Consider the following 15,554-nt stretch of genomic DNA (forward strand, 5'->3'; position numbering starts at 1 on the left):
TCTGCTCCTTTTTTTTTAAACAATGGAAGTTAATCAATTGACTTCCAACCAACCCAAGAAAGTATTTATGCTGTACATAGTTCAAACACAAATATTCTCTCATTCTTTACGTATCTTTTTCCAGTTGACTTGCAGTTTTTTTTATGTAAGCCATTTTCCAGTTGCCTAAACTACACTGATATCAAAGTGATTTTATACCACGACTCCATCGTTCATGTCGCCTCACTGAAAAAGTAAAAAACACTTTTTCCTCAATGTAAAGTAAAAAAGTAAAAAAAAAAAAATAAAGGACACCAATTTATGGGTCAATCATTTTTTTTATTATACTATCAATTAGCGTGGTGGGTTTTACAGCCTCAGATTGCTTGCAAGTACATTTACACAACAGAGAACAACTCTTCTCCAATTAGATTATCAACTTCTTTTTGGTACATGGTGTTTGGTAATTGCCCAGATGGAAAAACAAAAATCTACTACTATCAGAGGTGGTACACAACCAGTGTCTTATATTTTAAAATCTGTGCAAGCTAGGGAGGGGCAAGATAAAGATTGCTTAATCATTGATTGTGTCTTGAAGCAATTGAGGCAAAAGGTGATGTAGTACATGACTGTGACCAGCAGAGGCACTGTTGATCCGGTCTGCACTGTTTACGTCAACTATGGGAAGTTGAGCTACATTCTCACAACATTCTTCTGCTCAGTCAACACAGGAGTTCAGAACATTCATAGAGACATCCTCCCATTCCATTAAACATGTATTTAAAAAAATAATTATTGATTATTGGTGAAAGCCCATCCCTAGCTCACACAGTCATTTGCTTGTATTGTGCTTAATGCCAGACGCTGCCAAGTGGTCGTATATACACTTGACCAGAGTTCACATTTCTATTAAACATGTCATTGTTGTACTATACAAGCTCCTAAAGTTACACGTGAAAAGCATATGACCCTTGATCCAACTGATTATTACGTACAGTATAAATAAAAAATACAATATAATTACATCCAAAACACAGCATTGTAAAAGGCAATAATGCAGCAATTCAAATCTCTATTTTTTTTGTTATAATTCCATAGGGTGTTGTTTTTTTAAATAATGGACAGACTGATGAAGAATTGAACTTACGTATAAATGTGAATACTACAGTGTTATATACCTTTCTACATCTGCTAAATGCTGGTAGGGAATGAAGGAGTGTTAGGGACACAGCAAGAATAAAATAGTACTAGAATTAAGTCATTACTTGGAGAATAAAAAGTTTTATTTTTTTCTCCCCCCCAAAAAATCAGACTTGTATGAAATTGTAGTATTTTTCAAGCATAAATCCAAAGGGAATCAGACACATTCTGAATATTACAAATATGAAATAATAATATCTTTATAATTAGGGCTGTCAAAGTTAACACGTTTACTCATGTTTTTAATTATCTCATTAATCATGTATGAATGCAGATTAATCACACAATTTATTTCGTCCACACTTTACCTGTCTTAACAATGGATGGTGATCAGTGTTCACGTCAATCAATGCATACATAGGTGCAAATTTCACTTCAAAATAAACGCCAACGGTACCGAAAATAAAACTGTTATCAAGTTTTGAACAAATAAATGATGTGCATTCAAGTAAAACACTTTCAAAATGTTCCTCTATGACATTCTGAAAATAAAATTGCTTTTGTAAACAAAAATTGGGGTTCATTTAAACTTAGCACTAATTTAAAGTAATTTACTGCAATTAATCATGATTAATCAAAAGGCAAATGTCTGATTAATCTGATATAAAAAAATAAAAAGTAATTGTTTCACAGCACTATTCAAAATATAATGTAATAAAATATTTTTTAAACAAATATTCACTACCATTAGATAAAACATGCATGGCAGGTTGCTTGAGGGGACAGCGAGTACAGTAATTTAGAATGTTGCGTTTAGGTACCAAAAAAAATGCAACTTTGTTTGAAACAAACAAATATAGTGCATTTACAGGTAAAATTATTATAATTGTTTTAATATTGTGCAAAAGTTAATTCCTGTCAACAATTCAACTGAAACTAATACATGATATGAACTCATTACATGCAAAGTGACATATGTCAAGCTTTTATTTGTTATAACTTTGATGATCATGGCTGCAGTTTTGGAAAACCTCCCCATTTTCTGAAATGTGCAATTCAAGGTTTTCATAAGCTGTAAGCCATAATCATCAAAATTGTATCAAACAAACACATACAATATCTTGAGTTGGATGTTATGATGCTATGTCATATATTATACTGTTGAAATAAACAAACATATATATTCAAATATTTTGAGTTTCGCCTGTGAGTAAAACATTTCAACAATCTTCCTGTATAACATTCTGACAATTATGCATTTATGTGATAGTAATTTAAATTTAGCACGCAAGTAATTTTCTTCGATTAATCAAAATACAAATGTGTGATTAATTTGATTTAAACAAAGCGGTAGGAAATGGATGGATGGATGGATTTTTCATAGCAATGATAATAAAATAAAATAAAATGCCAGCTTTTTTTTTAACAAATAATCAGTCAAAAAATATATGGCAGGTTGCTAGAGAGAGAGTAATTCAGAATGTTGTGTTTAAGTGCGTGTGGGAATTTTTACATTCACCACTTTTTCTTGTAACTTTTTTCCCAATGTATTAGTATTGAAAGTTAATTCCAATTTAGCAATACATTTATTGGAAAAATCACCATTAATCTGATTTAAAAATGTAATCGTTTGACAGTACTAATAATTTTAATATGTTCTTTAATGAATACAACTTTTTTGTAGTAACAGTACAACCCTATTTTTGTTGTGAAAAATTCAACCTTTTTCTAAGAAAATGTTTTTTGCGAGAGTAAAGACGTCCTATTAAATGAAATACAAATTTTATTGCACTACTTTGCTCTTTTTAGTGTGGCCCTAACACTCCGTCTTATAGTCGGGGACCCTCAGTGTTTTTGCGATACAAATAAAAACCATAAACAGGCAAGCTTATTCTCATCTATGATTTCAGTGGTAGTATCATGGCAAGTACTTCACTGTCATTCACTAACATAGCTGTACAAATTATACAAAAGCTGTGACCCAGTGTCACACAACCATAGCCCGCCTCTCAAAACACAAACTCCAACGTACAGTGTTTTTGCACACAAAAAAAAAAGATGCATTATTTTTACATCCTGCTTTCTTCAAACTACTCAAGAAGTGTCTTTTATAATAAAACGACGCAGGCGGCTAACAAGAGGAAAAGGTATTAAAGCGTCTATAGAGTGCTAATGCTGTGTTGTTCAGTCCAAAGATGGCAATACTTAAAGTTAAACTATCACCATTTAAATCTAAGTGTACTGTTTTAGGCTTGAATACACACACTGACACAAATATTCTGCACTCTACAGTATTTTACACCTCCTTTGGGATGACCTCACCTGGCCTCATTACTCGGGGAAACGACATAAATAATAAAGAAAGAAAGAAATGGAATCTCAACATCTACCTTAAATACATTCAGAAAGAAGTTACCGTGTCGTCTTGTGCTGTTTTTTTTTTCTTTTATTACATTTTTTTTTTTTTTTAACAACAGTCCGTTTTCAATCAGCCATGTAAGGAAAATGTTTCTCCTTCTCGTTACAGCACAATGAACTACTAAAGGAGGTGGATGGGCTAAACTCTGTTACACACCAACGACGAGGAGGATGTACTTCCCACGTTATTTACAGTGTCGACGTGACGGGAACGACGCAAAGAATTACAGCGGCTTCATACAGCGACTCGTCATGCTTTTACGTAAAAGTAGCTTCTTGCAGCTTCTAGCGGTACAAATCAACGGAACTACACTAGGAAGGGGATTCATTCGGCCCCATTCGTCGTGCTTTACCTGACACATGAAACGTGACAAAACTTCAGCATCAGATGGCAGTAGAGTGTTGAATAATCTTAAAATGTGTTTTGTGTGCAATTCCAACTTTGACCGCAGCGTCAGTTGCTATACAGACTGGTGCTTTCCATCGTTTTCAGCAGACTGCATTGCAAAATGATTAACCCTCCCCTCTTCCACCCAGGGATGGGGCCATATGAATCCCTTCCCTACTGTAAGCTAGATGGAATATCTGGTGTGTTAACCAATTTTTTCACGGCAACTATTAAGGGTAGGTTCTTTTTGTCATTTTGTAGAGTGAAATGTTGTATTTTATTCTTAGTCGTTTGGTGTTCAAATGAGGACAAACAGGCCGCCTACACATGATTATCTAAGTGTAAAAATAAATATTATAAAGCATTACGCACCATTCAGCTTGGATGGGAGTATTTTCTACACTACAGCAGGATCTAATCTAATGAAGATGAGATTGTTCATCTACTATTCACATTTTGCTAATGGCGACTGCCGGTCATAACATTTTATGGGGGGGGGGGGGGGGGGGGAAAGAGCGAGCTTATCCAGATGATTGATATTTTCTCAATGTTGTAGATCCATCACAGGCGGTTGGAGACGTTGGCGCACCATCGCCGTGATGACGAGATGCAACCCCCTTCAGTTCATCTGCTCGAAGAATTTGTAAGTAGGGTTTTCGTAGCCGTGGTTTTGCATTTTGGTGAGCTGTCGTTCTTCAGGGGTCAACATGGGGTCGACCTGCTGGGGACAAACCAAGAAGCTCAGTAATCGCACACCAGGAGGACTGTAACAACGCATTAATGCTACATTATATACATTTTCACCTCATTATGTTATCTGACAGACAAGTCTTTTGCAGTCAAACTAGGAAGGGTTTCATTTAAGAACCTGTGGGGGGCCTCAAAGATAAATTTTTGGTGAGCCCGATCTCTTCTCTGGCTTTCACAGTGCGCTTGGCCCATTATGGTCCCACTGCAAAACGTATTGGGGCCTGGCTTACTAAAGGTTTGTTAAGTGAGCAGAATAAGGCGTGCAGTCCATTTTGCATCTCTGTCTTCATTAATATGCAAATGTGCTGATGGTCAGAGTGAGTCACATTTTATATTGACATGCTGCGTGTATCGTGACAGACAGAACATGAAATGTGGGATAATAATTTACAGTAGGGATGTCCGATAATGGCTTTTTGCCGATATCCGATATTCCGATATTGTCCAACTCTTTAATTACCGATACCGATATCAACCGATACCGATATCAACAGATACATTCAGTCGTGGAATTAACACATTATTATGCCTAATTTGGACAACCAGGTATGGTGAAGATAATGTCCTTTTTAAAAATTTTTATAAAATAAGATAAATAAATTAAAAACATTTTCTTGAATAAAAAAGAAAGTAAAACAATATAAAAACAGTTACATAGAAACTAGTAATGAATGAAAATGAGTAAAATTAACTGTTAAAGGTTTGTACTATTAGTGGACCAGCAGCACGCACAATCATGTGTGCTTACGGACTGTATCCCTTGCAGACTGGATTGATATATATTGATATATAATGTAGGAACCAGAATATTAATAACAGAAAGAAACAACCCTTTTGTGTGAATGAGTGTGAATGAGTGTAAATGGGGGAGGGTTTTTTTGGGGGTTGGTGCACTAACTGTAAGTGTATCTTGTGTTTTTTATGTTGATTTAATAAAAAAAAAAAACGATACCGATAATAAAAAAACCGATACCGTTCATTTCCGATTTTACATTTTAACGCATTTATCGGCCGATTATTGGTTATTGGTTATTGGACATCCCTACTTTACAGATACTGTAATATGATGGTTCATGTTTTTTAGTAACTACAGATTGTTGTCCTATGGCAGTGTTGTGCATTACAAACTTAAAACGCGTTTCGTGTTGTTGTAGAAGCTAGCTTATCTCTTGCCGTAGTTAGCTTTTACGGCTGATACCGAAGCACGCTGATGTGTTACTACGCTAGAAAAAGAGTTCTTCAGTGTTCGCTCTTACAATAACAATGTCGCTACAGTAGTGTTGTCCCGATACCAATATTTTGGCACCGGTACCGGTATTCAAATTATTTCAGGACTTTTTGATATTTTTCTAAATAAAGAGGACCACAAAATTTTTTTATTATTGGCTTTATTTTAACAAAAAAAACAATCTTAGGGTACATTAAACATATGTTTCTTATTGCAAGTTTGTCCTTAAATAAAATAGTGAACATACTAGACAACTTGTCTTTTAGTAGTAAGTAAGCAAACAAAGGCTCCTAATTAGTCTGTTGACACATGCAGAAACATATTGTGTCATTTATCATTCTATTATTTTGTCAAAATTATTAAGGACAAGCGGTAGAAAATTAATTATTAATCTACTTTTTCATTTACTGTTAATATCTGCTTACTTTCTCTTTTAACATGTTCTATCTACACTTTTGTTAAAATGTAATAATCACTTATTCTTCTGTTGTTTGATACTTTACATTAGTTTTGGAGGATACCGCAAATTTGGTTATCAATCCGATACCAAGTAGTTACAGGATCATACATTGGTCATATTCAAAGTCCTCATGTGTCCAGGGACATCGTTCCTGAGTTTATAAACATAATATACATTTTAAAAAAACAAATGAAGATGTTGTGATGCCACAAAATATCAATGTAATCATAGTAGTATCGACTAGATACGCTCCTGTACTTGATATCAATACAGTGGATGTTAGGTGTAGATCCACCAATGGTGTTTGTTTACATTTTGACGCCGGTGAGCTACGGTGTGTAATGAAGCATGTTTAGCTATTCCTCGTCCTGTAGGGATGATACTTGTAAGAAACTTACTTTATTTGTCGCCATGGAGACAAGGATCAGTGACATTGCTAGCTAGCTAGCAATGTCTTAAAGCACCTCTTCCTGAGGGCGTTTCAGTGTTACAACTTCACCTTTATTGTTAGTTTTTAAGCCAAAATGCGTCCATTCTCCCTTTTCTGTCTACACACTGTGTCTGTTTGTAAGTACTCGGTGATTGTGCGCTGCCGAACATGCTCGTCTGCTCGTAAACCAGCAATGACACGACGTGACGACGACAGGAGCGCGGGGGTGGGGTAACGGTACTTTTCAGAGGCGGTATAGTACCAAATATGATTCATTAGTATCGCGGTACTATACTAATACCGGTATACTGTACAACCCTACGATACAGCTTGGTTATTATACAGGTTACGGAACGGAATTAAGTATTGTTGACGGTTTTTGAATACATTTTTAAAGTGATTTAGAGGTAGAATTGATTTTTTCCAATTAGCTGCATTGCTAGCCACCGAGAATGAGCCGATTTTGAAAGAATGCGGAAAAACCCCCCTCAAAAAACCCTTTTGTCTTCTTGTCTCTCATAATGATTGTGAACAATAGGCAACATCCCAAAAAAGTACAGTTCCCCTTTAAATCTTTCCATGGGCTGGCTCCACCATATTTTATCTGACTTACTTATTTTGCACACCCTGGTGAAAGCTCAAAGGTCATCTGAACAAAGTTTTTTCGAGTGCCAAAGGTCGAGACTGAAGACAAAAGAAGACAGAGCTTTTGCGGTCGCAGGCCCTAAATATGGAACACTCTCTCTCTCTGAAAATTAGAGCTGAAATATCTCTCGAGACTTTTAAATCTTCTTTAAAAACACACTTATTTGCTCTGGCAGCTGGGCTGGACATTTTTATGGACATTTTTGTATTTTTATTTATACTTTTTTATAGATACTCCTTATTTATTTTATTTATAGTGCCTATTTTGTTGTGTAGGTGTCGCACTTAGTTAGTTTTTACCATTTTATTAATTGGTTTGTCTAGCTGTGTTTTATATAATAAATGATAAATGGGTTATACTTGTATAGCGCTTTTCTACCTTCAAGGTACTCAAAGCGCTTTGACAGTATTTCCACATTCACCCATTCACACACACATTCACACACTGATGGCGGGAGCTGCCATGCAAGGCGCTAACCAGCAGCCATCAGGAGCAAGGGGTGAAGTGTCTTGCCCAAGGACACAACGGACGTGACTAGGATGGTAGAAGGTGGGGATTGAACCCCAGTAACCAGCAACCCTCCGATTGCTGGCACGGCCACTCTACCAACTTCGCCACATATAGTTTGAATAATTTTCTGTACTTACTGCATTTTTTTATTTATTTTTACCTCTCAGGTTTTTATTATGTACAGCACTTTGGTGCAGTAGTGGCTGTTTTAAAATATATTTGCTATATAAACGAATAAACCTTGACCTTGACGTAACACTGCATTTTGCAATAATCAACCACATTTTGTATTACAATTCCTGAACACATTTCAAATTGAATTTTGGCCCTTTTTGTAATAACTTGTTTCATATTGCAAATATTCTTACAAACTTTGGGAACTAATAATATACTGTACTGGACATGATACCAAAATAAACAACTGTACCGCAAAGATGAAACAGAAACAATATTTATTAACTATTAACATTAACTGACAGTTGATCGATTCATAATGCATCAAATATTAACATTTTCATCACATTTATTAAAAATTGATACAATAAATTATTTTTCTGTTTCATATTTGTATTAGTGTTTTTGATTCTTACTATGATGTATAGTATAATCCATATTACATGGGAGTGTTTCCAACATTAAGTGCACTGGTCATGTTCATGTCATTAATTCTTTATTTGTGTAACATTTGTCTCTAGCTTGGAATCACATTCTCTATAATAATCAATAAAGTTACCATTTGATTTCTGTTCGACCAATGATACGACCTACTATTTTTTTTTTAATAATTCTAATTAATATGAAATGTTTTGTGTTGCTCCGGTAGTTTCTCTAAATAAAGCATCAAATTTGATGGTTTATTTTCAAATGGACCAAATTATTAAATGTTTTTAAGCTCTGCTTCTTTTTACTGCTTTTCAGACATGCTGTAATGAGAAACTGGAAATATGTGATGTACAATATTGTAAGTGTATGCATGTTCGAAAATAAACTAATACCAGAACCATAACTTTATCAAAAAAAAGTGCAGGACCCACATTCCATAATATTTGCCATATGTAATTATTATTACAAAATGTGTCATAGTTTATGACATTATTTTACAAAATGCAGCACAATATAACAAAATGTGGTTTTACAACATGTGGAAATAAAACTGTATTACAATTCACTATTATTACATAATGCATTGTTACAAGGACTACCAGAGATGCACAGAATAATGACAAAACCTAATTGTTAAACACTGACAAAGCTAAAAATGCAGCGTCCATCGTTATATATGTATTTTTCTTTTTAACTTAATTTTTATTGGAATTTTTAGAGGGAACATAATATATATATATATATATATATATATATATATATATATATATATATATATATATATATATATATATATATATATACAGTATATATATATATATGTGTATATATATATATATATATATATATATATATATATATATATATATATATATATATATGTATATACATATATATGTATGTATGTATGTGCTACTTATGATCAAAAAGGTGCTTTAATACCAAACATTGAAGTATCATTATTCTTTTTCCAAATAAATTGTCCACTTCAGCTATCTTTTTTTTAACAGATCTTTTCTTCAAATGTAATATACTGTATGAGTCATTTTCTCCATTTTCCATGTTTTCTTTATACTTTCCAGCCACAGATTCCAAGAAGGAGGTTCAAGTTTATACCAAAGTCTTGTGATGGCTTTCTTTACGTATTTTATTTTACAATACATATACTTACAATACGATATGTAGATAATTTAAAAGAAAAAAACAGCATGCATGTCATTGTTGTGTTATTAGTGTCCGCATTTTAACTTTTTCTCATTACAACGGTTTGCTCTTTTATTTAACTTTGTATGTTTTTTTTTAGTAATAGCATTTTCAGAATATGCTTAAGGCCGTAAAAAAAGTAGCTGTGGCCCACAAATGGCCCTCGGGCTGCATTTTGGACACAGCCGTTTTAAAAGAACCATATTACGCAAAAATGACTTTTTTTTTGGTCATGATGACAGGTTGTATTTATATTTCATGTTCCCTTATTATTTTTTATTATTTTCTGTTCAGCGCTGTTATATTTTATTCCACTTCCTGTCTGCCCCTATTCTCTGCCACTTTTCCTTTGGCTTGAGTGCTGATGCTACACACCTGCTCTTGATAAGTGAGTAGGTGGTGTAGTGTCATTAATCACTAATCTTTTTGTGTTTTGCCTTGCCTTGTTTTTGCTCATCCGTGATATACTGCTGTGTTCCCCTCATTTGCGTCCCAAATAAAAAAAACCTTTCACTTGCACGTTGCCTGCCATCTCTGCATCTTGGGGTCACGACAACAGCCAGCATGCAACACTGTAACAATGTCTGTTGATTCTAAATCTTATCTCAAAAGACCATGCCTTTGAGGACAACAATGAGCAAATTCTGGATAAGGAGGAAGTGCAAAAGAAAGGAAACCCTCCACAAACAAAGGAGGAGGTTTACCCAATCCCACAATCAAGGACCTTGAATCTCTCCCCCAAAGATTGTCTCATTCCAGGGGAAGATTGGCTACTAATGTACTATTTTGCCACCTGTTTTAATGTTGCACTGTAGCTCGGGTAGTAGCTATTCCATACTTCCCAACCTTGAGACCTCCGAATTCGGGAGGTGTATATATTTTCAAGTATTTCTTATATATATAAGTCTGATCTACAAAATGTGCAGGCAGCATACCCCTTCCCCTTCTAATTTTTTCCAATCATTTTGGAACTTGCAAGCGTACTTCTTCTTCTTACTCGTCATCGCCATGACTCTTCTTCGTTCTTCTGCTTTGTCTCTGTTATGTTTTTGGACATTACTACTTGCCGTAGTTTTGAAGCAATGCATGATGGGAATCCGGATGTTGTGTGTCAGTGTATTAACGTGCCGGCTGGAATTAACACACTCTGAGAAATAGCTCTGTGCCTGCCTACTTTATGGGTTATAGATGAACCTATGGATAACGGAGACATATATAATAGTCTCCTTTTCAGGTGAGAGAGGACGCCAAAGGCAGTGCCTTTAAGGCACGCCCCCAATATTGTTGTCCGGGTGGAAATCGGGAGAAATCCGGGAGAATGGTTGCCCCGGGAGATTTTTGGGAGGGGCACTGAAATTTGGGAGTGTCCCGGGAAAATCAGGAGGGTTGGCAAGTATGAGCTATTCTAGTGTCGCTCATGTCTCAGCTCAGCCAAGCAACTAACCACTTCAGATGAAAGGTTATGAGAGGATATTGTTGCCATTTTCTAGTTAAAAAAATGTGTAACAATATGAAGAAGACAAAATTGAAAATAAAATACATGTCATATGAATAAAGATATTTGGGATTTTGTTGCAGCTAAAGGTTCTGCTCAATAAATATTTTCTCACTTTTTCCCATTTGCAACATTCAGTCCTGCATTAAAAAGGTACAATCCATCATCTCATTAAATCATCCTCCCTGAAACAGGAAGTAGTTCACTAACTATCACTTTTGCTTGTTGCTGCTGTTTTACTTTCCGAATAGAATCCTACCTCCACGATGCCGTGACTGATGGTGCCGTACGGCTTCCTGCGCACTAGCAACAGGCTGATCACCATCACCATGGCGATGGCCACCGCCACCACCAGCAAGCCCACCATGGCGCCGCGGTTAAACGTCTCCAAGGCGTCCGGTTGCTGTTGGAGGAAAGGTAGGAGATGACCTCCGAATACTATTCAACTGGTCACAAAAAGTCTTTACCAGTTCATCTCTCTCTATCTCGTCAGGCTTGTAGACGACCTGCTTGAGGTCCACAGAGGTGTTGATCTAAGACCACAGAATCGGTTAAACGTACATCATTCATTCTTTGAGTATGTTTGGAATATTGCAAAATGGAAAAAAAAATAATAATTACCTTTACCTTCTCCTCGTATTCGTAAGTAGGACCTCTCTCAGAAGCGGTGTAGTCGTATTCATCTGCTGGAAACACAAAATCATCAACATCTTGCATATACAACAACACACTCAGTCACTAACAATTCTTTATAAATGTGTTATTATGTAAATCTGACTCCTGCAATATTTAATGTTTTACCACTCAAAATAAGCACATTTAAGCAAAAGTTTAATATCATTAGAAAAATGGTTGAGGACTTATTGACAGTTTGTTGCCAAGTACTGCAAAGACGTGTTGCTTGATGGCGATCCCCTAAAGTTGCCTATTTTATGTGCATTCGGTTAGACCCCCTAAAGTTACAGTGTGTGTTTATGTACAGCCCATTGAGCTGCGTGAGACATTTTCAAGTCAATCTGACAAATGGGGTATTGGTCAGAAAAATAACATCACAGTTAACATATTAACTGTCACACCAGGTCATTTCCTGTTTGGTGATGTTTGATCTAATCCATTATTATTATTATTTCACTTCCTGTCTAGCACTCATATTTTGGTTGCGCTTTCTGTTTTGCGTGTGTTCACCTGCAACGACCTCACTCCTGCCTCTGACCTCTCAACACCTGTTTTGAGTTTGTTATTTTCGTGCCTATAGGTGGGTTGCAATCACGTGACCTAGAGCACTGGTTCTCAAATGGGGGTACGCGTACCCATGGGGGTACTTGAAGGTATGCCAAGGGGTACGTGAGATTTTTTTTAAATGTCTGTCAAAAAAAACTGTGAAAAGAAATGCAACAATGCAATATTCAGTGTTGACAGCTAGATTTCTTGTGGACATGTTCCATAAATATTGATGTTAAAGATTTCTTTTTTTGTGAAGAAATGTTTAGAATGAAGTTCATGAATCCAGATGGATCTCTATTACAATCCCCAAAGAGGGAACTTTAAGTTGATGATTACTTCTATGTGTAGAAATCTTTATTTATAATTGAATCACTTGTTTATTTTTCAACAAGTTTTTAGTTATTTTTATATCTTTTTTTCCAAATAGTTCAAGAAAGACCACAACAAATGAGCAATATTTTGCACTGTTATACAATTTAATAAATCAGAAACTGATGACATAGTGCTGTATTTTACTTCTTTATCTCTTTTTTTCAACCAAAAATGCTTTGCTCTGATTAGGGGGTACTTGAATTAAAAAAAATGTTCACAGGGGGTACATCACTGAAAAAAGGTTGAGAACCACTGACCTAGAGGCACATCCGGGCATTTCTGGGTTTCAGGCGATGGTCCGGAGTCCCGTTAGGCTACTGTTTATTAACCTGAATCTGTGCACATTTAGGCTTATTTTGAAAGGTTTAGAGCAGTGGTTCTTAACCTGGGTTCGATCGAAACCTAGGGGTTCGGTGAGTCGGCTTCAGGGGTTCGGTGGAGCTTCCGCCGCGGAGGTCAAGACACACCCGACTCATTGTGTAAATAAAAACTTCTCCCTATCGGCGTATTATGGATACCCTCAAACAATGTTCCCTCTAATTTTCCATATGCGTGAGCAAACGCAAAAACTCCTTGAGCACTCAGTGGAGCACATGTGAGCACACCTGTCCCAAACCTGACTAAATAACAAATTAAATGTTTTATTATTATAATCAAATGACAGCTGTCATTTCCATGAGATTATTTTCTAATATAAGTGTTTTGGCCCACTTACAAAGACAATAACAAAAAATATTGTTTTTTCATGAGCTGTGTACTAGTATTGTATGTCTGGGTGGAAAACAAAGAAAAGGAACAGACTTTGCTGTGAAAATAAATAAATAATTTTATTTTATCATTTAGCATTTGAAATGACATGAGAGTGGCACTTGCCAAGGTGAAGCCACGCATATCTGAACTGGTCTCTCAAAGGCAACAGCGGAAGTCACACTGAGTTGCAGGTGTGTAATTTGTTGTGAGTTCATGCACTGTGATGGTTTTGTTCTTTAAACAAGGTGATGTTCATGCACGGTTCATTTTGTGCACCAGTAAAAAAACATCTAGCTTTGCCTTGAATTTGAAAAAATATATATATTTTACACTAAAGAAGGGTTCGGTGAATGCGCATATAAAACTGGTGGGGTTCGGTACTCCCAACAAGGTTAAGAACCACTGGTTTAGAAGCAAATTTAATTTAAAAAGGGATGGAGTGGATTTTTACACTCTTACGAAAAAATATATTTTTTAAAGAATTAAATCATTTGACACTCATGGTATTTAGAAAAAAAAAGATTGGAGCAACATCATGTATTTATTTTTAGTCTCCCGGCTGACATGCGGCTAGCAACTAATTATGTGTCCCCATACACAGTGTGGAGCTGCTCCCATCCATCCATTTTCTACCGCTTGTCTCTTTCGGGGTTGCGGTGGGTTCTGGAGCCTATCCCAGCTGCACTCGGGCGGAAGGCGGGGTACACCCTGGACACCTCATCACAGGGCCAACACAGATAGACAGACAACATTCACACTCTAGGGCCAATTTAGTGTTGCCAATCAACCTATCCCCAGGTGCATGTCTTTGAAGGTGGAGGGAGATGGGGAGAACATGCAAACTCCACACAAAAAGACCCCGAGCTCGGGGATTGACCCCAGGACCTTCATATTGTGAGGCACACACACTAACCCCTGTTTCACCGTGCTGCCCCGAGCTTCACTGGAGGATGAGGCTAAACATGTTACACACCAGGAGCAAGCCAGGAGCAAGCATGGTAATAGTCCAGCTAACCGCTAAGCTAGCGTCAAACACCAAAAAATAAATGCTTTTAAAGGCCTACTGAAACCCACTACTACCGACCACGCAGTCTGATAGTTTATATATCAATGATGAAATCTTAACATTGCAACATATGCCAATACAGCCGGGTTAGCTTACTAAAGTGCAATTTAAAATTTTGAAATATCCCGCTGAAAACGTCTCGGTCGGATGACGTCAGCGCGTGACGTCACGGATTGTAGAGGACATTTTGGGACAGCATGGTGGCCAGCTATTAAGTCGTCTGTTTTCATCGCAAAATTCCACAGTATTCTGGACATCTGTGTTGGTGAATCTTTTGCAATTTGTTCAATGAACAATGGAGACAGCAAAGAAGAAAGATGTAGCTGGGAAGCGGTGTATTGCGGCCGACTGCAGCAACACAAACACAGCCGGTGTTTCATTGTTTACATTCCCGGAAGATGACAGTCAAGCTTTACCATTGGCCTGTGGAGAACTGGGACAACAGAGACTCTTACCAGGAGGACTTTGAGTTGGATGTGCAGACGCGGTACCGTGAGTACGCATGCAGCTGCGGCTTCCAAACATTTGATCGCTTGCCCGTACATGCGTGCCGCTATGTGCATGTCACGTACGTAACTTTGGGGTTTTTGGGGAAATATATGTGCTGTATGAACTTTGGGGAGGTGAACGGTACTTTGGGCTGTGGGATTGAGTGTGTTGTGCAGGTGTTTGAGTTGTATTGGCGGGTTATATGGACGGGAGGGGGGAGGTGTTTGTTATGCGGGATTAATTTGTGGCATATTAAATATAAGCCTGGTTGTGTTGTGGCTAATAGAGTATATATATGTCTTGTGTTTATTTACTGTTTTAGTCATTCCCAGCTGAATATCAGGTCCCACCCGCCTCTCACAGCATCTTCCCTATCTGAATCGCTCCCACTGCCCTCTAGTCC

At 36.7% G+C, this 15,554-nt stretch overlaps 1 protein-coding gene across 6 annotated transcripts in view; it reads right to left on the reverse strand.

Annotated features, from left to right (window-relative positions):
- Positions 1-297: 297 nt before the first annotated feature.
- aplp1 (amyloid beta (A4) precursor-like protein 1) overlaps positions 298-15,554 on the reverse strand; it is a 101,615-nt gene continuing 86,358 nt past the window's right edge. Inside the window, exons 14-17 of one of the 6 annotated variants that reach the window (XM_061952633.1) lie at positions 11,878-11,933; positions 11,718-11,783; positions 11,510-11,653; positions 298-4,646 (exon numbers count right to left, since the gene is read on the reverse strand). In XM_061952633.1, the coding sequence (XP_061808617.1) occupies positions 4,545-4,646; positions 11,510-11,653; positions 11,718-11,783; positions 11,878-11,933 (368 nt within the window). In that variant the 3' untranslated portion in view covers positions 298-4,544. Of the gene's footprint in view, positions 4,647-11,509; positions 11,654-11,717; positions 11,784-11,871; positions 11,937-15,554 lie in introns of all 6 variants that reach the window. The other 5 variants (XM_061952618.1, XM_061952602.1, XM_061952625.1 and 2 more) reach the window with 5 other exon arrangements.

This window comes from Nerophis lumbriciformis, linkage group LG04, assembly GCF_033978685.3.
Source record: "Nerophis lumbriciformis linkage group LG04, RoL_Nlum_v2.1, whole genome shotgun sequence".
Classification (NCBI taxonomy): Eukaryota; Metazoa; Chordata; class Actinopteri; order Syngnathiformes; family Syngnathidae; genus Nerophis; species Nerophis lumbriciformis.